The sequence below is a fragment of the Artemia sp. Qi Xiang Cuo genome, chromosome 13 (assembly GCF_049724085.1).
Source record: "Artemia sp. Qi Xiang Cuo chromosome 13, ASM4972408v1, whole genome shotgun sequence".
Classification (NCBI taxonomy): domain Eukaryota; kingdom Metazoa; phylum Arthropoda; class Branchiopoda; order Anostraca; family Artemiidae; genus Artemia; species Artemia sp. Qi Xiang Cuo.
In genome coordinates, this window is record NC_142806.1 from 47895982 (window position 1) to 47922262 (window position 26281).

Here is a 26281-nt window from a genome sequence, read left to right on the forward strand (position 1 = left end):
ATCTTAAGGGCATAAAGACCCATAAGAGCTAGCGGAAAAAACGAAATGAGATTTTGTAGTAAATGTCTTGCCAATGAAGAACAAGAAAAGGAAACACAATAAGACAATATGAGGAAATATAAAATATAAGGAAATATATAAAATATATATAAAATATAAATATATTTCCTGATATGAAATATAAGGAAATATTTAATGACGGGCGAGGAAAAAAATGGTTTTTATTAAGATAAGCTATCAGGGTGAAGAGGTAACCTTCACAAGCCTGTTAATCAATGCTTTAAATTTTTCCTTGAAAAAATGGAGAATGGTTGGAACAAAAATTCCAACAGAATTTTAGCTGGGTTCCGGTTTTCCTTTAAAAAAAGTCAGATACTTCTAAAATTTGGATCAAAATACAGTGTTTTATTGTGAAAATTGGTCAAATGTGTACGTAATTTTTCCCAAGTAGGCTACATCTTGATACATTTGGTAAATTACTTGATACAATTTGTTTTTCAAATACATCTAGATGCTGCTTAACTGTGTGTCCTGTTCATCTTTGTTTATCATTATGAAGGATGATTTTGGTAGACCATCAGCTTTATTGTTTTCAATGGTGGTAAATGGGAGATTTTTTAAGACGATAAATGCAGAAAATTGAGCAGTCCACTGAATGTTTCAACCCTACTTTCCAAGGAGTTCCTCAATCGGTGATAATAGAAAGAGCGTGTTCAAATCGTCTAAAAGATAACTTTTTCTGCCAAAAGTTTCAAAATCGTATTTTTGCTTTCCAGTGAAGCTGTTAAAATATGAGATAGGTCTATTTGATTTGGGGAAGACTATACATCCTATAAAATTGCTTAAGTGTAAAGTACGTTTATTAGATGTTTAAATATTCAATTCAATCTCAATTCAATTTATTTTAATAAAAATAAAACATAACACCAACAATAATAAAGATCCTGGAAGTGAACTTGTTGAGGACCATAACAACAAAAAATTGAAAATGAAGAAGAGAGAAAAAAAAAGAAAAAAGAAAGAGAAAACACGGGTAAATTCAAGCAAATTGATTAAAATTTAGGGAATTATAATATCAAAGTTTAGTAACATTGTTATACAGCGTGCGAAAACTCGTGGATAGTTCGACACTGGAGGGTATTGTATTCCATTCAAGTATAGATTTATAAATGGGGGATCGCTGGGCGGAACTAGAGACACACTTGCGGACAATGAAGGAACGGTTGGATGAACGAAGACAGAGGCCTTCAGAATGATAACAATTAGAATAAGATAATAATTGGGGAGGAAGATTTTTATGGTAAGCGGAGGATGGAAGGGATAGATTAAATTTTTTGATGATTTGTTCAAAAGGGATAATACCAAAATCGGAGTAAAAGTCCTTGGTGGGATATAGTCGGGGCAGCCAAAAAACTGCTTTGACGGCACGTTTTTGGGCAGATTTTAATTTATTGGTAACTGAAGGATAAGTGTTGCCCCAAACAGATCCGCAGTATGAGATTTATGGGTAAATAAAAGAATAATAAAGGGTGACAAGGATATCGGGAGGAAGAAAATAATTTACACGACTAATCATACTTACCTGTCGCAAGATTATGGCTTTGATGTAGGAAATATGTGTTGCAAATGACAGGGAAGAATCTATATAAAAATGTATATAATCTATATAAAAATGTAATTAGGAAATAATCATGTCACGGATGCCTCCACATTACGGAATTGAGGAGACCACATTGCACTTTTGACAAATCGGTTTTACAAATTTGTAAATCACGTAGCTCTTTTACTTATTGAACTGCACGCAATTTCGCGTTTTTTCACGGTAAATATTGGAAAAGATACCGAAAATCTTTTTATGTGAAGAACCTGATGCTCTCACAGGAAAACTGAAACTGTGTCTAGATTTATAGCAAAAGGTAATATTTTTGTTTTAAAATTATCGGCAATTTCTAAGACTATCGATCAACCGACTCGACATTGACGACGGCCAGTAAAGTTAAAAAGTAGTTTACTTTGTTAAAGGTGTAGGCTGTGGAAATTGTGCCATTATGGTGATTATTAGCTCTGTTTATTATAGTGGACATTATTGATTGTTTTTGTTTGGTGTCTTATTAGTTTGATATCTTATAGATTCCTTATCCTTTTTCTTTCTCTTGTCAGGTATCTGGATATGGTGTTGTTCCTGTTAAAGTTTGTAATGACTGTTTTCAACTGATGGAAGAAATGCGAGGACATCTACAAACAAGTAGCTTAAGTAGATCTTTTGAACATGAAACTAATCTTCAACAGTGTGCTGAGGGTTTGTTAACGTGGATATTAACGAAAGATTATAAGCATGATAGTATAGTTAGGGCTGAATTTGCCTATGAGTCCGCTCCAGATTCGCAGCTATGCCTTAATATCCTGGGCTTTGTATCAAATTTTTTGACTACTTCAATGTTTTTGGTGAACATGAGTGAAAAGTTACTTGATTCGTTGAGTCTAAGAGCAGTTAGTGATCGTAGTTTCTTGCTCCAGATCATTAAATCACTAATATTAGTTGCAAAAGTACAGATTTCGTCGGAAAGTACTCGTGTATACTCTGGTGAAGATCAAGAACCTGACAATGTTTTCAAGCAGTTGAACAACGTCATAAAAAGCCATGGTGAAATATCCTCCCGCATGGAAGTTGTACTTCTTCTTGAAGCGGCTGGCTGCTTCCATTTAATCAATAGAAAACAGCCGAATTTTCGTCAGTTACGCCAGAAACTTATTGACGAAGAAAGGTGGCAGTTGGCTTTAGAGGTTAGCACAAAATGCGGTCTTGATGCAGCAACAGTCTGGGCGTCTTGGGGCAGTGTTTGCTTAAGGGCAGGAAATCTTAACGGAGATAGATCACGTTTAAGCAAATGCCTTGAGCCAAGACGAGTTTCTCCTATATTAGATGAGGGGGTAAATGTATTAGAGGCATTGGCAAAAACCCAGAGAGCTTTTTCAACAAAACGAAATAACAATTCGGATGATAACAGTCCGCATTATTTGCAAAGCCGGCTTGATAGGCTTAATGCTATTTGTGAGGGAGGTTTTACACACTTATCTGATTTGAAAGAAGTGAGACACTCAAGCAGAGATCGTTGTTTAAACGAAGCTGAGTTTTATTTGAAAACTTATGGGTCACCTGAAGCACTGTTGTCTTTTTACGTTCGACATTCTATGCTCTCGGCTGGTATTCAATATGCAAAGAAGAAAAAAGCTCCCGCTGAAACGTTTGTTAATGGATTTTGGATTCCAGCTTGTCAGATCGGGTGTATGGAAGATCTTTTGAAGATGAAAAAACAAATAGATCCGCTACTAGAGTTTTGGAGGGTTAGTTTCTTTTTTTTCTTTTTTTCGTTTTTTTTCTCTTTTCTGTTCTGAAAAAATAAATTTCCTGAACCATCTGGTGGTGCTGGATACGCTTGAAAAAGGAAATTAGAGCTAGTTAAAAAGACTACTAGACTGTAATGAGCATAGTTTAAGCTATTGTCTTCAAAAATTCAAGATTTATTTACCCTTCAAAGTTGAGAAGCTAAAAAATTTCAGAATCTTCTACTTTGACGCAAAATTGCTAGCTTTTCTCATTTTATGACTTTGGGAATGTATTTCGTTTATTTTTCTGATAGTGAAAGATGCTCGGCTATGGATAAAACTAGTATGTGTATAACCAAATTAGTATTATTTGTCGACACCTTCAGTGGCAGAAAACAAAAAATAAGTTCATAAAGCCTGCCGATTTTAGTCTTCTTCCTTGTTTCCTAATTCTATGGCTAAAACTTAACCTAAACAGTGGTAAATTGGCAAAATTCAGTACAGCAATTGGAGATTGTCTCCGATTAGCTCGGAGATCGTCTTTCTGAGAATGAAAACTGATCGGTGACCATAAAAAAGAAAAATTTTGAGTGGCAGATCATTTGAAAGAGAAACAAATTTCGTTGTTTTGAGTATCTGTTGCATATTTTGCATTACTTCTAACCTTAAAAAATACACTACCATGTGTTTAATAAACCTTCGAAAGCAACCTAACAGCATTTCTTCGGCAAAAATAAACCCTTAAAAAGTAAAGAAACGAAAGTGTAGAGTGAGCTTAAAACGCTAAAGGAGAGGAAAATTAAATTATTTATGAGAGGGGCTACTTCTCTGTCCTTTAAGCTAGAGTTTGATAAGTTCTTTCCTGAATAAGTATGGTTGTAATGTATTTTATGTCAGTCCCAAGTAACTGTAGTGAAGCTTTTAAATTACAATCTTGGCAATCCTTTATATTGATGGACTCTGTTCAACACAGTGTTCAACAGAACTTGCTGTAATTAATTATATTAGCTTATTGAATAAGCGTATTTACTGTGTTGCTTTGAACATAGTTTCAGTGTCAAAATCAACTATTTTACAAAAAAAAGAAAAAACTTGCAAACCCAAAGAGCCTTTGAAACTAACCAAAAATATTGTTATCTTTTACTGATAGATAAATATACCAAAATATACATAAATTCTTATAATAATTTGCCTTTCTTATTTTAGGATTATATTTGTGAAGTATGCAAAGAGCTACGAAAAAAGTGTTTTTTTCATACCGCTAAGTGTCTTTATTGCTGGATTGGAGATTGGGTTCAAGCCGGTCATGCATGTTGTACTATCTATAGAATGTACTCCTCTGATTTTAAGCGTATGTCCCAAGGCAAAAAGCTATTGCAAGAAGCAGAATTGCATTTTAACCAGTTTTTAGAGTCAAGTAAGTTCAAAAATTCTACTAAACTAAAAAAGTTATGATATCTTTTATAACGTCCATCTTTATGAATAAAAATAACTTAGCAATGAGAATCATTGCTCCAGTAAAAATGCTTGTTTTACTCATAGTTTTTCCATAGGTTTGCACAGGTGCAAGCCTAGTGGGATTGGAATCAACATTAGTGAGGGATAGCCCCCCTTCAAAGGCGGATCTAGAGTAAAATCTTGGGGTGGGGGGCAATGTGACAAGGGTGTCAACACTTGATCAAATTTACAAGTCTATTTAAAAAAGGATAAAAAAGAGAAAAAAACAATGAGGGCACCACAAAGATCTTGGTGGGAGGGGTGCGGCCCCTGTCCCCTCCTCCCTGGACCTGTCCCTGCACCGCTTCTTGTGCACGTGTGTCTACTTCGACTAGCCACTGCATAAAGTCGCTAAGATTAGTACATCACAAATCCGTGTCGGTTTCTTGGTTGTATTTACAGCAGGGGTCACCACTCCTCGAAGAATGTCTGTTGTGGATTCACGAAAGCTACAATCATGTAATCTATAACCTATTGCATAAATTTCGTATGGAGTTTTCAATTATCTCACATCCTCTGTATTTAATACAGTTAGGGGTAACTTTTTCTTGAAAATAAGTGCAAAATACTGAACTAACTAAGCGATCGTGCCAAAATGAGGTTGTGCTTTTTTCATTACATATTAATGTTTCAGTTTAAATATACATAAACTAGCTGACGGTGAATAGCAATCAAAACACAAAAATTGATTATAGTAGCTAAAAAAAGGTTTTAAGGGGATTCGATACCTTAAAGCATGGGTTGGCAACCTTTTGTTGCAAAAGGGACACAAGTTTATGTTGGGATATTACGCGGGCCGCACTTAGGTCACAGATCATTATACTGTAGCTGTACGTCTAGTATTGTAGGTATATTATAATAAGTAGAGTATATCTACAATATTGATATACAAATATTTTAGGTTTTAAAATAAACCGCTTAATGTATATTTTTACTAAATTTATTCTAGTTAATACAATCAATGAGATTTTTGCTGTTGCAATTGACTTACAAGTTTTTTTACATTAGCTTGTAGTAGAGACGTGAAATATTGCGTCTAAGTGTATGTCCGATAACCGAGAACAGTGTTTTTTTTTTCATAATTCAGAATTGAAAAGGTTTGCTCACAAATATATCTACTACCAAACATAGTAATTAATTGCTCAATAAGCCTTTTTAATTCATTGTAGTTTTCAGAGGGCAAACTTCCATAGGAATCCACCAAGTTAGTTTTTCCTTAACAGCTATTTTAAGTGTGGTATCACTTTGCAAATGTATCACCTTGATTTATAAATCCCTTGGTACATTATCGATATTCACTGGGAAGGGGTTTTCAAAAATATCTATCTTACGTGAGATCTTTGTGAAAGACATAGCAGTAATACCTCTTGGTCAAGTTGCAACCAACCCAAGTGCCATAAATATTCTCTAGGCCACAGTTCTCACTGACAGTTTGCAAAAAACCACAAATGAAATGCTCGATTATTTAGTTGTCGGTAAATTTTAGCCCATTTTCTCATATTACCCCAACAAAACCCAGGTAGCACTTTTGGTGCCAAAGAAGGGTCTTTCCTGCTCTGTCCGAAAATGGTTTGGACGCATAACACACTTGTTGAAAACCTCTTATTAGAACCAAAGACAGAGAAATAAGATGATTATCGGCCAGGTTGCAACCGATCCGAGTACCTAACTTAGTCTTTATCACACTGGTCTCAATGCCAAATAGCAAAGAACCGAAAATGAAATACTCCATCCTTTAGGGTTTAGTAAATTTTACCCCATTGTTTCATATCACCCCAACAAAACCCAGGTAGCACTACTGGGCAAAGGAAGGGTCTTTCCTGCTCTGTGCAAAAATTGTTTTTACACATCACATACTTTTTCAAAAACAATAATAATACCCAAAGACAGAGCAGTAAGATACCTATTGGTCAAGTTGCAACCGACCCAAGCGCCATAAATATTCTCTAGGCCGCAGTTCTCACTGACAGTTTGAAAAAACCACAAATGAAATGCTCGATTATATAGTGGTCGGTAAATTTTAGCCCATTTTCTCATATCACCCCGACAAAACCTAGGTAGCACTTCTGGTGCCAAGGAAGGGTCTTTCCTGCTCTGTGCGAAAATTTTTTGCACGCACCACATACTTTTTTAAACACAATAATAATACCCAAATACAGAGCAGTAAGATACCTCTTGGTCAGGTTGCAACCAACCCAAGCGCCATAAATATTCTCTAGGCCGCAGTTATACTTTAAAACAGCTTTGTCACGAAGTTGATTATATCGTGCCCAATTTTTTTTAGCATCGAAGGTTTATGAACCGTCTTCTGAGCTTATAGGATCACAGTTTTGATACGGTCACCTTTGGGGAAGAAATTAAAGAAACAAAGTAACATGCATTCGTGATCTTTCTTGTGGTAAAAATGTAAAATTCCGTATTTTGGTATATAGGGCTATGAAACTTATAAAGTAGGGTTATATCTGACACAACTCCAGCTAGGCACACAGAATTTATTTGCATTGAATCGTCTGTCTGGGCTGTTCGAATTAATTTAAAGTTAATATAAGGTAGAAAACGGTTCTATACTCAATTGGAGATTATTTAGTTGTCGGTAAGAATGGAATTCTCGATTACTAAGTTGTCGGTAAATTTTAGCCTAGATTCTTAAATTATCCCAACAAAAAGCAAGAAGCACTTTAAGTGCTAACAAATTGTTTTACTTGCTCTGTGAAGACAAGGTTTGCAAGCATCACATACTTTTTCAAACACACTTATAATACCCAAGGACAGAACAGTTAGATACCTCTTGGTCAAGTTGCAACCGACCCAAGCACCATAAATATTCTCTAGGCCGCAGTTCTCACTGACAGTTTGCAAAAAAACACAAATGAAATGCTTGATTATTTAGTTGTCGGAAAATTTTAGCCCATTTTCTCATATGACCCCAACAAAACCCAGGTAGCACTTCTTGGCCAAGGAAGGGTTTTTCCTGCTCGGAGCAAAAAATGTTTGAACGCATCACATACTTTTTCAAACACAATAATAATACCCAAAGACAGAGCAGTAGGATACCTCTTGGTCAAGTTGCAACCGATCCAAGCGCCATAAATATTCTCTAGGCCGCAGTTCTCACTGACAGTTTGCAAAAAACCACAAATGAAATGCTCGATTATTTAGTTGTCAGTAAATTTTAGCCCATTTTCTCATATCACCCCAACAAATTCCAGGTAGTACTTTTAGGACAAGGAAGGGTCTTTCCTGCTCTGAGCAAAAAATGTTTGAACACATCGCATACTTTTTTAAACACAATAATAAGCCCCAAAGACAGAGCAGTAAGATACCTCTTGGTCAAGTTGCAACCGACCCAAGCGCAATAAATATTCTCTAGGCCGCAGTTCTCACTGACAGTTAGCAAAAAAGTGACAGTTAGCAACAAACGAAATGCTGCATTATTTAGTTTTCGGTGAATTTTAGCCCATTTTTTCATATCACCCCAACAAAACCCAGGTAGCACTAGTGGTAGCTTGATTATTAGGTAGCACTTAATGCCCAATTGCATTATTTTATCGTACCAAAAAATTATAAGGACACTGATCTTATTCATTATCATGAACTTGCTGTTGTTTAGGAAAGGGAAGAGCAGCTAGCTTCTTTGGATCGAAAGATGTCAAATTTAAAGCCAAACTCGAAGCAAAATTTGACTTTTCAAGATCGTCAAAATGTTGATATTTGCCCATAGCATAGCTCTTCAAGTGAATTTTTAAAGTTATTCTACTTTTAATAAGGGCAAGTACAACTTTTTTATACTTTTAAACAGCTTTGTCACGAAGTTGAATATATTATATCGAATTTTTTTTTTGGCATCGAATGTCCATTAACCGTCATCTGAACTTATAGGATCACTGTTTCGATTTGGTCACCCTCGGTGAAGAAATTAAAGAAACAAAGTAACTTGCATTCGTGATGTTTCTTGTGGTAAAAATGTAAAATTCCGTATTATGGTGTATAGGGCCTTGACACTTATAAAGTAGGGTTATCTGATTTGCTGAATGTGATGGTGTAATTTTCAGTAAGATCCCCTGTTTGTCTAGTTTTTCCTCTTTCAGACATAGAAAAAATTTTAACTGGCTCTACGCTTTTGATTGATATCAATACACGTAATGAGCCTTATGTGTTTGCAATTAACTTGAATGTTAGATCATCGTTTAAATATATCGGTATCGAATTTTTTTCTTATAGTTTTTATTAATATTCATCTGTTTAACTGGGTACTTACAGCCGTTTTCCATGAGCTGTTTCATATAATGGAAACGGTGAGTAGTAATTTTCCAATATTCTTTTCATTTTGCTTTTAATTTTTCAATATAAAAATGAAATAATTTTGTATTTTATGCTAATGTTGTTCTAGTGGTTCGTATTATATGACAATTATTGGTTTGTATTTTATGACCATTCAATTTTGAGTAGACATTGCAACTAGCTCTTTGTTAAAGGATCATCCTTTGTAGTTTTGCTTCAGATTAAAAATACCAATTACCTTAATAATGAATTTTCGTTTTGCCTTTGCGACATAAATTTTTCAAGGGTATGTTCCGACAGTATTTTTATCATGAAAAACAAAGACACGTTCCGAAGTAAAAATTTAGATTCAAAAGGGTTAAAACCCAAGCCTTTAAAAAAATTGTTAAAAAAAGCCCTCTTGAAATTAATTTTATTCTGTATTCCCCAACAAAAAAAATATTTGTCCCTGTTTTTGTTGAATACAAGAAGAATTTGGTTGTATTCGCGAAGAGCCAAAGCCAAGGAGGTTTCTTCGTAGAGGCAAATGCACATCAAAATCTGATCGTTATTATCTATAACTTTGAAGCCGATTAATGAAAATTCTTGCCTTGCTTTTTTTGCAAGAAGCCAGATTTGAACGGTGCTATCAAAGAGATCAAATTCTCCTTTTTTATCATTAATAATATAGAACTAAGACCACTGCATGGTACCACACCGATAATAGCGATTTAGCTAAAAATTAGAAGACAGAGGAGATGTTCTAACATCCAGGTGTTGGAACCCTGTTTCCAGGTTGTTTAGATAAATACCCCTCCCAGATGCCTTTCTTTTGGCCCCTTAATTATTTTCCCCGTCTAAAAAATAAATATCGATTTTACTTTTATTTTGTGACGCTATTTTGGGTCCTTTTAATTGCGTAGTCGCTTAATAGACCACGAGGTAAGAAATTGCGCAGTTTGGGAGGTTGTATAGTAAGTTATTAAGACATAAGATTGGCTAGGAGAATTAATTTACCACTCCGTACCCAATCTCACAATCATCTGTCTAGTCGAGTTGGCTTTGAGAAAGAGTCTTTTCTTTACTCAGTTAGCAGATAGTGTGCAGCGACCACAATCATACCTATTTTTAACTCGGTAATCTTTAAAATACTCAACCGTGTTTAAATCGCTGGCGATATGTATATGTCACATCGGTCAACATTTGCTTTTAAAAGTGTCCCTGGACAATCCGATCGCGCTAGTATGTACGGAACCGTCGGAGTAACCACGGAAATCCTACTATTTTGGGCCGACGAGGGATCTCCCCCTCCAGTAAGTGACGTAGCAACCGGTTTGCACCATTTTTGCCATTCAAAGTTTTGACCCCGTATTTTAATCCTCCAATACCAGGGGACAACTTTTTCCAAAGTCCTGAATATAGAAAATCTTTCACATTTCCAGCTCAATGAGATGATGTCATCTTAACTTTCTACTATCAATTCTAAGGAAAACAACCATGTACAGTTTATTTTTGTTTGTTTTCAGGCTTAGTCCTATCTTTGTTAGTTTTTTTACAGTGTCAGGATTATATTTTAATAAGTAATATATTCTAAGGAGCTTACTTTAAGTATTATTTATCCAGTTATTTTTTCCATAATTAACTACTGAAATGAAACAAAAGATCCCACGTTGGTTCCAAAAGTGCTTGTCCACTTAATGAACTTTTAAGCATATTCAGTTAATGTTACCGCAATAAGATCTATTTGATAACAATTGTTAATGTGTTGTATTACTAGTATTTAAAATTGTCAACTACGGGATTTAGGCCGGCTTAGGTAGAGAACTTACACGTCAAAACAATTTACTTTCTATCGAAGTATCACAGAGACATCACTCCGTATTCTAAGGTGGCTTCTCCCTTGACGTAATAAAAACGTAAAACGCTTGAGTTTTAATTATAGTATTACTTCTAACCGATAGTTGCCATAAGATATAGTAAATAAAGCGAGACACTCAACCCAATTTGATTAGATTTAATTAATGTTGATGAAAGCATCTACGGGCATAGGAAAGAAGACTTTTTTTTCGATTCAAGAATTTTTCTATAGATTGTATAGCAATTTAATAAGATCAATCTCTTTTATCAATTGTCATCGTCTTTCAAAGAGTCAAAGAGCAATATAGTATATGTTTTTTGTAGTAGGTCAACAGTAAGTGGCTTATTGACGTCAAACAATACAGCCTAAATGTATTGTAAGGTATATTCAATTATGGTTAACCTTTGGAGCAATTATAATTTTGAATTCGCACCGTACCCAAAACAAAGCTAATATTAGATTTGGGACACTTATAAACAAGATTTTTTCTCTTACAATTATATCCTATAATTCAACAAATCAGTAAAATGAAAAGCTAATTATAACGATACTTACTTATTAAAGTTAATGCTCTCTAAATTGTTAATATAATTGCACTAGTTCTAAAAGTAAGTTGTCAAAAAAATACAAGACACGAACAAATTCAAAGAGTCAAGTTTAATTTTTTGAATTTTTTTATTCTATTTTCTTTACATTCTTTTTTGTGTACATTAAATAAAAAAAAGTTTTTTAGATTGAAAGTTATGAAACGGATTAAAAATAAAGTATAACAGGACTCATTCAATGACACAGGGGGGTGAAACTTTGCTCTTAACCTTGCTCCTCAATCCTTCGCCATTTATGATAGTTGTTTCTGGTCCTTTTAAAAGAGCTTTTTATCCTAATTACATACGCTTTGGGTTCCTAGCCAAACGAATTCATTCGCTAAATATAGGATCACTTGTCAGAAATGATTAGGGTTTCAAACAGAGCCCATTCTGGTTTGTTGTTTGTATTGGGGATTGGCTGGGCGTGATGACATTTTACTTGTTATATTGTGATAAAGGCAACCTGAGGACCTTTAGGCCGACGCGGACTTTCAACGACTAACTAGTTGGGATAGCTTCTACTCCCCCTTCCACTGTTTTATTTTCATATTGGGAGACAGAATTCAACCCCACCGTGGCGGAGCTTCAGGATCTAGTGCCACATTATTTATCTTAATTTACGTTACCCTTTGGGTTTCAGGAGTCGCTCTTAAAAAGTTGGGACAAATAGTCAAACTTGCTTATATATGAAATAATTTCCCGTTGTTTTCAGTTAAGGGCTGATCCTTACTTTTTTTTTATTAAGTTTCTGATCATTTTTAAAATAATTACGTTAAATCTGGTTTTCTCTCAATGAAAAATTCACTTCATTCATGGGAAACTTGTTCTTGAAAAGTTGTCTCATGTAAACTACCACCCCGCCTCCCCCCCGTAAAATTCCCTCCGGACCCTTATATCCTCTCTGAAAATCCTCCTCCTCCCCCCTTAAAATATGTTTGGATGAGCACCCTTGATAAATGTCCTAATAATTATGTCATTCGAAAGACTTATTTTACTTGGAATAGAATAGTTTTTTTTAGCTTTTATAAGTGATTCAAACATTGAGAACTTTCTACAACCCCCACGCGCACCATCATAAACCTTCTACGCCCGTAAGTGACGCAGCAACCTATACGAGGACCCGAACCCTGTCACCACATAGTAGACCTAAGATGGACCCGGGGCGGACAAAAAGCTTAGAGTTTGATGTCCTTCGTACTTTAAGATTAGATCAGATATAGCCATCTGGTTCGGATATTGTCATCCGCACTTTTATAATGTTAAACATTAAGTAATACATTTTTTTGGTATGAAAATGTGAACCAGATGCACTAAGATTAAACACAATTTTACAACAGAGAGAAGTGGCTACAAAACGGTTATTGAGTTACTCTAACTTTCCTTGTCAATGGCACAAGACCTCAGTGTACTTTTGCGTTATCCCCCTAAATGAAATCCGTATAATATTATGGAAACATATGACACAGTATTAAAACATTTTTGATTTAGGAACCTCGATAGAAAGATAGAAATAAATATTGATAAGAAAAAAATATTTTATTTTGCTCATTAGTTAGAGTATTTAATTTTTTTATGACATTATATCATCTCAGAATGCGACAGTTCTTGCTGCGTCTTATAGATTTTAATTTATTAAATTTCAAATTAGTTTTATTTTACGTTAAAACGAAATAAAATGATAATGTGTATTATGAAAATTTGTGTCTCTAAGCCCTTATGCCAAATACTTCTTAATGGAAGAAAAAACAATAAACAGAACCCTTTTAGATCGAAACTTTACTATTTAGTCTTTGTTGTCTATGGGTTACTTCAGAAACATTCTGCAAAATAAAATGTATATTTTGGGGAGAGAGGGTTTTGGTTTCCATTAAAGCTCCGTCTTTGCCTAAGTAAAAGAAAACATCAGTAGTTAATTTTTTTGAGATAGTTATAGATTCGTTGCTTGGGCTAAAGAGCAATAAAAAATTTGAGAATAATTATGATTACAAATGTTCTGGTAATTGATTCTCCTTCAAAATGAACCACAAATTTTATTGTTTAAAACATACGAATAACAAAAAGTCCTATTGGAAAAAACAAACTACCATAAAGAGGTTAGAGGTTTGTAACCATGACCCTTTTCATTTACAGTACAATCCCTGTTCATTTATGTTTTGATGACTGTCTTTTATTCAATACAAAAATCTACTTCCTTATATTTCATTCACACTTTTCCCTTATGCTATATTTAGTTTCTTATACTATGGAAGCGATTAATTAAATAATAACAATATTTTCAGGACATAGGGATTCAGAAAGATCCTAGAAGATTACTGGAAAGAATGAATGAAGAACGAAATAATGCATAATAATGGCTAGAGGTTTTGAAGGATATTAGTGAAATTTTATTATCTGAAATTTTATAAGTTGCACATTTTTTTAATAATTTCCTTTGCTTAGCAAAGGACTAAAAAGAAGCTGCGGCGTTTTTTTGGCTTTTTTATTATGTGTAAATCTCTATTTTAGTTTTGAATTATTTGGTTAAAGATGAACTTTCAAAACGGACAATCAAATTAGGCAATTATAGGTTCGAAACAAGTATATTTTTCATCTTAATAAAAGTGAATTCGTTCAATGAAATAAGTTGGTTTCATGCTTTGTAAAAGATGCCATTTATAACGGTTATTTTTCAAATATAAATACTTTTTTGGAACACATTCAGATTAGGAATCATAGGTTGAAACAGAGAGATTTAGTCCTTATCTTTGTGTTTTAATTGTTATTACATCGTAAGAAATAAAAAGAAAACATATTTTTGCATGTCCCCAGAATTTAGAAGAATTTACATCTGACAAAAAATTTGTTGCATTCAATAGAAATAGCCTTTTTATAAGGTAATGACGTTGGATGCCAAATTAAATGTTCGAAAATAGGTGTTCCAAAAAAAAACAGAATAATTTTTTTTGTCACTTACTTAATTTCTCTTAATATTATTCCTTTAAATTAAAAATACATAGTTGTGACTTATTAGGCAAAGCAGACACACATTTTATCGTAAAATTACTACTTCACTTTATATGGTCTGGTTTACAAATATTCTACAGAATATTAGTCTACATTTTTGTATTAAATGAATAAATTATTTATGAAGAAAATCAAAGATATAATTAAAGACCTGCGTATAACCGTAATTTTAGAAATTTTTCGAGGACAATGGTACTTAGCAACACATGATCTAAAAAAGCATAATGAGTTTAGCCTACTGTTATTATGTTATGAAATACCAAATTGCTAAAGATAGCTTTAAAACAGCTGTGGCAAAGGATAAGTGAATTTTTAGCTTCAAAAATAAAATTTATAAATGACTCTTATTTATTTTTATAAAGAATTTTTCCATTTTATTAAATCTAAGAATAACAGAGCCAGAACTTATTTATCTAGGCAAGCGAAAGAAATTCAAAAATAGAAAACCATCTAAGATATTAAATGCCAAAAATGTGTGGAGAAGATTATAGTTTTAACGTTGAGAATTTGAGAATAATTACGATTATAAATGTTCTGATAATTGATTCTCCTCCAAAACAAACCACGAATTTTATTGTTTAAAACCGATACGAATAACAAAAAGTCTTAATGGAAAAAAACAAACTAGCATAAATAGCTTAGAGGTTTGTAACTATGACTTTTCATTTGCTGAACAATCCCAGCTCATTTATGTTTTGATAACCATCCTTTATTTCATTCAAAAATTCACTTCGTTATATTGTATTTAGACTTTTACCTCATATTATATTTATTTTTTGTTTTTTTACTTTATTCAAACTTACGATGACAAATATTTTGGTTTTAAAGAAGCTCATTACTTCCACTTCCAAAACCCAGTTTTCCCCTATTATATAATTTAATATCGTTATTAATACTTTATTTAGGGTTGTCCTAAAATAACAGATATTTCTCCTCCCTAAATGTACCAATATTTACAAATAATTTGAAAACAAAGACCTACTTAAGGTTATAACAAAAATTGAACTTTTTTTAATTATCTGTTTTAGCCTTCAATTATAACTTTTTTTACAATTCCTGCTACACTGTAACTTTTAAAAACACAAGGACAGACAGTAAGATTCAGCGAGCCTTGTAATAATCTTAGTCACCCCCCCCCGCCTACAATTACTTTTCATCTGAAACATCTAAAATAGGAAATTTAATCATGTGGCCCCATTGACGGCTCAGGTACTATACCTTCAAATTTTAGACTCCACACCACTTCACTTTATAATTTGGCGTCAGTAACCGGTTGATTTTATTGAATAAACAAATGAAAACACGAAAGTAAAGAGCAAGGTTTAAACTTAAAATGATCAGAAGTTATTCCGTTACAGCCTCATTCTCAATCCTCGCTCTTTACTTTAATAAGCAAGCTATTTGAAGATACTTCAAATTCAACAGCCCTTGTGTTCTATGACTCATTCCTAAAGGAACGAGTCATAGAACGATAACGAAAACTGACTAGCTTAAAGAGCAAGGGTTGAGAAAGGAGCCGCTCCACTCATATTTAAAATGGCTCTTGTTTCTCTTAAGCTTAAAACTTGGTTTTATAAATGGAATTTCTGATTGTTTTTCAAATTTTGACAAGAAATCCTTTCCCGTTTTCTGTGTAAAATTTGCCAAAGAAATTTCCCTGAATCTTACAATGAAAAATTATTTCCCCGGAAGGGCGTCATACCGCTCAAGGACCCCCTTCCCACAAAAAAATACCACTTCCCATTATAATTTTTTTCATATTCTGCAATAAGAAATACTATATGTGAACGGTGGGCAAACTGTGTAACTTGTATTTCCTTCTTCTGGGACTATAAGGGATCATTTCCTCCCCAAAGATAAATTATTGGACCTTTCTACAGTTTGAATAAAATTATTAATGCCAAATTTTTATCGGTCATTATATAGGTAAAAAGAGGCACGGAAAAGGTGTTAGCTACCCTCAAATTTTCGGTTGTTCTCAAATGTCACTCATATTTGTGATTCACGGTCGAACAAGCCCTTTTCTAATCTTCTAGGTTTGGTTTGATACAATTGGGCATGGGGACCGAAACATATAAACCCGTATCTCTTCTAGTAAAAAGTACAAAACTCAAGATTTTAGATAGAAAAGAGGAGTTAAAAACTTCTACACTTAGGCTCTCTAATATGCTGAATATTAACGTGCTTTACATTTCGATGCTGTTTCCTCTATTGTCAAAAATCGGGTGACTTGCATCTGGCCAGTGGATTTTGAGGAATAAATTTTATTTTTTATTTTGATTGTTATTGGACTAAGTCGCTGTTTACTTAAATATAGAAAAAAAGAAAAAAATTATATTTAAATAAATTATAATAAGACACAGGCTAAAAATGACTAATTAAACTCAGAGAGGAAAGAAAATAATAAAATCAAAAATAAAATCAAAACAGGTGAGAAAACAAGGATTTTATTAACCAATGGCAAACCATTATGATGAAGAAACAAGCAAATATTTCTGAATGAACAGTCTTTAAGCCGTCGTCAGTTCAAAATGAAAAATAAGTAAGAAAGAAAACAACGAAAATTTAACTTGTCGATGTTAACCCGACAACAATGCAAAAGACACTTACAGTGAATATGAGTTTGACAGTGGACGAATGAACAACCCTATATTTTATAAATAATCTCTTATTTAAAATAAAGTATTTATCGATTCAACGTTTCTTGTAAATTTTTTTTCTATATCAATGAATACTAGATAGGAATGACGCAGAACGCTAAGTAAAAGCAGAGTTGAAGATATAGAGTGAGAGGATTGCAGAATAAAACAATAGCTCAAGAGGGAGCTATTTAGAAGATTAGAATCACCACTTTCCAATAAACAAGGCCATTTAAATCCGTTTTGACAGGACTTCCACTTGATATGATACCAGTGAAAAACAAAATTTCTTATTTGAACAAAACCATCAAAAATTTTGAACTAAATGTTTTATACAATCTTCTTCCGAAAAATGTAATTTATATATAAAGGAAACAAATGTATTTGCAAATAGAATGTCTACTTTTATTTTTATAGATTTTATACCTTAGAAGTAGGTATTTATAAATCCTAAGTTGAAAAGACATCCATTTTTTAAAAAGGGGTTTATCTCTCACTGCTATCTTTATTTCAAAGTATTTACTCTATCACTGAATTCCAGCAGACCCATAATTATTCAATGCAAATGGACTCTTGCCATTGGTTTCATATTAGCTTATAGAACAAAAACCAGTTTTTTGACATGATGCCTATACGTGCCACATTTCGATAGAGTCGTTTTTGGTTTAGAATTGGCATTTCATTACCTTCATATTAGTTTAAGAAACAAAACAAGTCTTGTGACGTCAGCTCTTAAACATGCCCCTTTTCGACAAGAATTCATTTTTGTTTTGAAGCGGCCATGCCACATCACACCTGTTTCAAACATGCCACAAAGCAGCTGATCCTGTTTTCGACCGACCCAATCAGAAACCCGGTTTTCAAACTCAGTTTCAACTTGTATTAATGCACTTTTCATTTTAGTATTTTGCCAAACAAAAATTATGCCAGCTTCTTCTACTGCTTTCTTGCAATTTGGAAAATGATTGATGTGAATATATCCTTGAGGTGATGAATATATTTCAAAAATAGATCTTGACTGATCCAACTGAATGGTGACACTCCACCTGCTGAGTTTGCTGGAGCATCAGTTAGCATGTGAAGCTGAAAATTTTTCCTTGGAAATATAAAGTAAGGCTGTAAATACTGACTGCTTGCGGAAACAGTCCCGACCATGATCACAAGGACAGCTCTTTCTCTGATGATGTTTCCTTGCACAATATCATTTGACCCCTCTCCCTAAACACTTTTGGAGGAATCTGAACTGTGGTAACAGAATTTTCGTCTCAGTTGTATATGTCACTTGCAATAAAAGGAAGCTTTTCTAGAACTGATTTTGCGTTTGAGAAGAACTGTTCAATTTTGACTCTGTTAAAGCTCGTTGCTGGACCCAAACTTGTGACTTCAGTCTTGCGTAGTAACAGTTGTGGATTTTAAGCTCAAAAACCTACCAACCAGTCTATCCTTGTCTTTTTGGCATTGCTCTAGTTTTGGGAGATTGTCTTGTTGTTTGCTATAGAAAAGTAGTTTATGCAGTCAACGCCATATGCACTAGCAATTGTAGTTAAAATCAGTTGGTGTCGCAGTCGCAATCAGTGACATTCACAAGTATTTGCAGTTGCAAGTAGTCACAAATTCAAACAATTAAAAGCAGTCATAGTTTGAAAAATTCATAATGGTATTAGTAATAATTGCATAAGTAGTAGTTGTAGCAGCCCTCAAACATTCAATTTATTGCTTTCAGCTGTTTTTCAGATATTGTTCATATGTCCTTTTGACAACCTTCATGCATAGAGTACATATTGATTTTGTTCAATATACTTGGCAATATCCCTAGATAGTTTCGCCTTAATGTCCTTAGCCATCCCATATGTATTTCAGGTAGACCATTTCAACATCCATATTTAGTCATAAATCCCCCTCAAGAGGTTCCTAAGTTTCAACTTAATACCTTTATCCTTTCCTAAGATGCCGTAATATGCCCTTGTGACAAACTTGGACGGACGTAGAGTCTTTTGATTTAGTTTAACACTCCCAATGATGTACTCTGAGAGTTCAAGCGTACCCTACTTTTTTTTCCTGCGGTATTTCATATACACCCTTTTGATAATTTAGATACGAATTGTACCTTTTGATTTAGTTTTACGCCCCCTCTGGTTTCCCTGAAAGTGGAAACTTAATACCTACTCTGTTCCTAAGATATTGTATTTATGCTCCTTTGACACCCTAGATGTACTTAAACCCTTAAAAAAAATACCCTCGATTTTGTAGATGGGTTTCATCTGGCACATGCTGGGAAATTTCCCAGTGTTTACCATATTTTCCCGTTCCACTGTATACCAGATGACACCCATCTGCAAAATTAAGCGTTGTTTTTTCTTCTGAATGTTTTGCCGCAAGATGACCACCTGACATGATCAGATAATTTGGCTTTCATTTGGTACTCCTATAGCTAAATTTTACTCAACTAAAAAGAATAAACAAAGAAAACCCAAATGCGAAGTATTTTGGGGGTGTATTTCCCAAACTTTGAGAAAGGTTTGCTCAAAAACAAAAAGTTGTAACATACGAAAACAATTTGGTCTGGACTGGATAGTTGAAAATCAAACTAACTTTGCTAGATGAGGCTTACGGATTTTCTTGAGAACACTATATGGCAGAACGCTAGATGGCACCCCATTTCACTTCGTTGTGTATTGTTATTGTGAATAGTATGGTCCGTCAGGTGCGTTGCGGCGATGGTCTTGCGGGCCACACCAATACGTCTCACGGGCCGCTTGCGCCCCGAGGGCCGTGGGTTGCCGACCCATGCCTTAAAGAATTGCCCTACCTCGTCCATTATAAACTTTTTAGTTTGTGCAGCCAAAATATTTACAATTGATTGGGCAGGCTTGCCATAACTTTTAGAGGTTGAATGAGAGATCCGAATAAACGGTAGGAAAATACGACGTCTACTTCCTTGGAAATCTTAGGAAAAACATTTAAATTCTCTCTTTTTGTGCCGAAGATAGATATTCAAATTTTATGAAATTTACATCATTAGACAGTGTGATTTTTTTCTTTTTTTTTCATTGAACGGAGCACAATTGAAAAGTTCAGGAAAGGGCAGTTTCTGAAGATATTCCAGCATACCTGCTTGGAAAGCATTACAAATCGGCTCAAAGGAAGTATAATTTAAGTAATTTGATAGTTTTGGAAGTTCCCTGTTGTGCTACTTGCCTTGATGAAAAACCATGCCGATGCAGGATGCATATTATTTATGCTGTACATGCATCGAAAAGACAGCGCTTTGCTGTCTTTTCACAGAGGTTATATGTTGTCTGTATTTTAAACTAGCCTCTCGTTATCTTTTGGAACTATTGACATATTTAAGATCCCCTATCAATTTTTTGCGAATTGCTTTGGGAGCTCCCCCTGGTGCTGGGAATATTCCCTAATGTGCTCTTTGTCTTTGGGTCAGTCAGCCGACACTTAGACTCGTCAAATTTTTTTTAAGGTTTCGAATCCCAGTAAGTCTGTTTAGGTATTAGTTACGTCTAAAAACTATATAAACAGAATTATAAGCATAAGCTGTTTTCAGTTCTAGAGGAGCCTTGAGTAATCAGCTAATACTAAGAAAATGTAAATATTTATTGTGTCCAGGGCTGTATCCAGAATTTTTCGGGGGTAGGGTACAAAAATACTTTTAAAAACGCACCCAAACTTTTTTCATATTCATTTGTGTTACAATTTTACGGGTCGGACAAACATTTGGGTGGGGGGGGGGTCAACCCCCCCTGGATACAGCCTTGTGTGTCCATGAACAACAAGGAGTTTTTATTGTATGTATTCTGTGTAGTATGTAATCTGTTTAATCGGTAGTCTTCAAGCCTATTCTTTTGAAATAAAAGATTGAAAAATAGGAAAAATTTTGCGGTAGATTTAATTTTGACTATTTCCACTCAGTTAAAGAAAAAGAAGAAAAATAAAGAAGACTATAAAAATGTTGTTGATTTGAGCTTGGGCCGAAAAGGGACTCCTGCACTTGGAACAATATAGTATGTGTGACACACACTTTATTTTCAAAGGTGAACCCATTGTGATGGCCGATTCTCACTCCTTCTGCCACTCCATGTCTATTTGGATGTATGCTGGACTGACTTCTTCTCTTTTCTTATCAACTCCCAAAATGCAGTAAGTTAAAAAAAATCTTCCAAGCTTCCGGCTTATGTATTGGAGCTTGAACTGATATGTGGCTTGTTTGTTTTAAAAAGAGATACAACCATCTACGTCAATCGGTTAACATCGGTTAGATTTTTTCAAAAAACGGGAGTAAATTCCTATATTCAAGATAATTTCGAGCCTTTTGAACTAAAAGCTCAGACTTACTCTTTATTACATCAAGCGGGTCCTTTATTCCATACATATATTTTAAAGAAGTATTACGAGGACTTTGTGGAAACAATATTAGAAATTTAAGATATCTAAAATACGCAACTTTAATTTGAGATGAAATAGAAGATGGAAAAGTATTCAAAATCACCGCTGGAATTTTGGCTGTTTAGTTTTTTGGCTGTTTTTTTCTCTAGGTTTTTTTAAATAGCCATTCTTTACTGCTAAGAACGGCAATAAAGATATCACCAAACATTTACCAGCTCTTTTTACCTGGATTTGACCATCTTCATATAGCTTTATTCTTCAGTTCATTTGTTAGACAGTGCGAGTAGAGATAATAGCATCCATGTATTTTCATAATTATTTTGGAGATAGGAAAATATAGCTATAACCATTGGATAATATCAATTGTATTGTTGATTTTTAACTGATTTCTGTATTTAGAAATAGCAATGGGCTTCACTCTGATTGACGATGAGGTACAGGCTGTTGAAGACGCCTCAAAGGTAACCAAACTGCAAATTGAAGCTTCCGAATATATCGCCGAATGCCAAGAACAACTTTGGAAAACATCTGGTAACTTTTCAAATCATTTTCTCCTTTTTTTTTCTTCTTTTCATGTAGTATTGAAAGTATATGTGGTAAATTGCTATTCTAGCTTAAGACGAGTCTGCTGTCGTACTTAGCATAATAGGTTAAATGAAAATTTAAACTGTGGGTAGCAGGTATCTTAATGGAGCCCTTAAACGTATCTGCTAAAGACGTGTCTGAGGCTGTTATAATTTTAGATTGAGTAGTTTAACTTTTGATGATTTAAAACTGTTTTAGAGGGCTGGACAGACATAGTTTTTTCTTCCAGGGATTTAAAAGCGTAAAATTCTGGGCGATAAATTATTTTCACACAGAAAATACAGCGTTTTTTTGGTAAATTAAAAAAAAAAAATTTAATGTAGGTGCAGAAACAAAAATATTTATGGTTGTCATTGATTGAGTCTTTCAAGTGAAAATTCATTAGCATTGACCTAATAGCAAATTCAGTGTTAAGAACATGCAGTTTTTTTTTCTTTAAGTCAAACACTTAAACTTAAAGAATTTAGTTTTAATAAATGCTAACAATGAGGGATAATCTTGGAAAAGCTTAGTTTAACTTTAAACTTTAAACAGGGTCTGATGGCTGAACAGGGTCAGGGTCTGAAAAACAGGGTCTGATGGCTGAGTTTTCAGTTTTAAGAACGCAGTTCTTTATAGAGCCCTTAATAGTCTAGCAAAAGTATGGTTTGACCTCAAACAAATTGCTATACAAGTGAGTCTTTCACCGCCTGACTAAAAAATATGTGCTGATTCCATATCCGAGAAGTTTTTCGCTCTAGCTCTTTCACAAATTTAAGTTTTTTTAGGTTGAGGTTGAGTGTCAATTTTTTAATTTAAACAATGCCGTCCTGAAAAGATGATTCCGAATTTAGGAAGTGGTTTAGGGGTTTGATTTAACATCCCAAGATTCATCAGAACATTAGAGCAATTTGGATTGAGGACAGAAAGGGTGAGGTAGTCTCTGAGGCAAATTTAAGGTACATAAAATTCTGATTTTTTCAAAAATCTTCATCGTCCACTAATTTCTGCATTTTTTGTTCGACACTGTAGTAGCAAATGATCTTGCATACGAGGACCTAAATAGGATTTTTAACATTATAAAAAGCCTGTACATATAGTTACATAAAATGTAGTAACTTTTTACGGTTTTAACAAGATATCTCATTTGTCAATCGAAAATAAAATAATTCCTGAAATTTTTCACAATCGCTAAAGTTATTATGTAACTGCAAAAGTATTTATAGTATCTAAGTGATAATTTTAATTTTTTAATTCCAACTATAGCAATACCTGAAAATTTAAAAATTAGTTTGGTTTTCCTTTCGCTTCAATTGCTTGTTATGTCATTTATGGGATGTAATTCTAGTCTAGAGTGATGATTTGTTTAATCTGTAAGAAAGAAATGCTCGAAGCGGGCGAGAAAGTTGTTGTGACTGAAGTAGGAGTAGAGAGGGGTCAGGAGGTACAAACAGAACCCCGTGGTTTATGGTTCTCTCAGTGAGAATGAAAAAACAGGAATTTTCTCACTTGAAAAACCATGAATTTTGTCACATTTATGGTTGTTTTTATGGATGGTTATGTGTGTTGTTCGATTTATTTGATGTTTTTCTTGGATGTCAACATCAAATTATGGATGTTTTATGGTTTTTGTCAGTGAGAATTTGAAAAACAGGAACTTTGTCACATTTATGGATGTCAACAGCATTTCATGTCTGTTTTATGGTTTTCTCAGTGAGAATGAAAAAACAGGAACTTTGTCACATTTATGGATGTCAACAGCAATTCATGTCTGTTATATGGTTTTCTCACTTGTTGTTCGATTTATTTGATGTTTTTCTTGTCTGTTTTATGGATGATCCAGAAATAGTATTTGATGTTGTTGTTCGAGCCAAATGTTATGACATTCCCGGAAACAGTTAGATCACGTGTTTCCTTCTCAGCCAATCAGCGAGTCGGATACATCCTCCTTCTCAGCCAATCAGAGACGTGCTTACATATGATTTTCCCCGTTACATAACAATTCGCCCTTGAGATTTCGTATATAACGGACATGCAATGTGATTCAATTATCAGAAAGTATTTTGACGCTGTGTAAACAACAATGGATAAATTTAACTCTTTAGAAGCATTGACAGCCGCAATTCGCAATGTAAGTAAATTTTTTATTTTCAAACGAATTTTCCTTGTACATCCTCCAGTATATTCAGCTAAAACGTAAATATATTCATTTACCCCAAATCCCCCCCCCTATACAAACGTCCCTATATGATGTTTATACTCGATAAAAAGTGTAAAATACGTTCGTTTTTCGTTACGTAAACCCCATCCTTCCTTCCCCCTCTGTTTACGACCTTAATTCTAGCAAAAAGAAATAATTTTCTTTCGTTAAATTTATGCAATTTTAAGTGTTCTATATACTAGCTAAAAGCGATCATTGACTTCCGTCACTGTTGTTATTAACCGAACCTGGTTTTGACACAAGACTCCAGTGCGTGGTTAAAATTAGCAGTCACCCTTTCCGGCTTACAAACGCGGTCAAGTCAAAGGAACTATTCTTCTGTCAAATTAAAACACTAATTAAGCGCAGGCATATACAATCTCTTTTTGGAGAACCGGTGAAATCTCGTTATTTTCAAATTAAGATCTAACAATATATTTAGGACATTGGTGAAAGGGAGGAGGGGGCCATGCCTCAATTCTATCGCCATCATTGTAAGGTGAAAACAAAACTGTTTCTTCGCGTGAAAAGTAAGAGGGGTGATTTTAAGAAAAAGATACATTGCTTTATTATGCGTAAATTTAATAGCATTTTTACTCTATCTTTCGGTGGAGGGAGGGGTGATTTTCCCATGTCTTTTCTCAGGGATATTGTCCGTGGGGGTTATTTTCCATGGGCTGTTTTTTCTGGGTGTGTGATAAATACCAGCTATCGTAAAAGGATATGGAAACATAAAAAATACCGTTAATATTTTAAATGCATCAAACAAGGCGTGCACAATGCAGATTAAAACCAGAAAAGAACAGAAACGCCTAAAAATAAGAAATTAGGCCGATTTATATAGGCAGGCTTTTGAAGGGCTCGGTGAGCCGTAATTCTCAGATTCAAAAAAGGATGCAATTAGTATATTTCACGAAATTTTTTACGTTGTGCTTTCTTAGTGATAAATGCCTTTTCTAGACAAAATTATATGGATGATGATACTAACTTTCTTTCTGTAAAAAAGGGGGGCAAATTATTTAGATACTAATTTTTTCTCTTCTTTTTAAGGCAAATAGCGAAGAATGCATGCCCCCACCTTCCAAGAAAGTGAGGGTTAATAATGCGGGCCATACGAAGGCTACTGTCCGGCAATATGGTAGCTGGCCGAAGCCTCCAAAACAAGTGCAATCATCTGTACAAGAATGTAACGCAGCCGGCCCTTCCAACTTCCATCATACAGTGCCTGGGCCTTCAAGAGCTACCCCACTTATGCAAGGTCAGGAAGTGACCCTCCAACATGCACTACCTGGTCCTTCAGATTTCCAAGTGCAGCCGGGATAAGTAAATGTAAGTATTTTTTCATACCTTTCTATTTCTTCATTTTTCAGTCCTTTTCAATCCAAACATAAAGATATATCTTGGAGATATTAACCCCCCGCCCCAACCCGTGTTTTAAATTCATCTCCCTCGGAGATATCTAAATGTAATTTTTTACAATGAAACCACTCTTTTCTCTGCTCCCCCCTCCCTCGGACATATCTAAATATAATTTTTTGCAAAGAAACCACTCTTTTCTAATCTTTGCTATCGCTTCGATATTTCATAAGCGAATATTTTTAGGTAATTTCTATTAATAATCACTGCCTTTGAAACTCAAAATGCTATTTTTTCTAATCTTTGCTATTTTCTCTGTTGCTATTTCTTCGCCGTTATCACATAAGCGAATATTTTTCATGGGTAATTTCAATTAATGCTCACCATTTGAAACTCAAAATCCCCATATTTTTCACAATTGATTATCACAAAGTTTCAAGAGAATGAACTGAGTGAGATTATTCACATTTATCTATTTGTCACATATGGATCCCCTAATTTGCGCAAGGATATTTTAAAATAACTTTCAATCTTACAAAGCCTTGCCAATATTTTAGTGATGTGGAAACATTGTTGAATAAGAATTAACGGT

The 26281-nt window shown here is 34.2% G+C and overlaps 1 protein-coding gene across 1 annotated transcript in view; it reads left to right on the forward strand.

Annotated features, from left to right (window-relative positions):
* The window catches only part of LOC148945352 (zinc finger FYVE domain-containing protein 26-like), a 39112-nt gene that overhangs the window by 11188 nt on the left and 1643 nt on the right, over window positions 1-26281 (forward strand). The window contains exons 5-7 of the mRNA XM_089099016.1: window positions 2161-3345; window positions 4534-4744; window positions 21969-22100. Of these exons, the coding sequence (XP_088955142.1) occupies window positions 2161-3345; window positions 4534-4744; window positions 21969-22100 (1528 nt within the window). The remainder of the gene's footprint in view (window positions 1-2160; window positions 3346-4533; window positions 4745-21968; window positions 22101-26281) is intronic.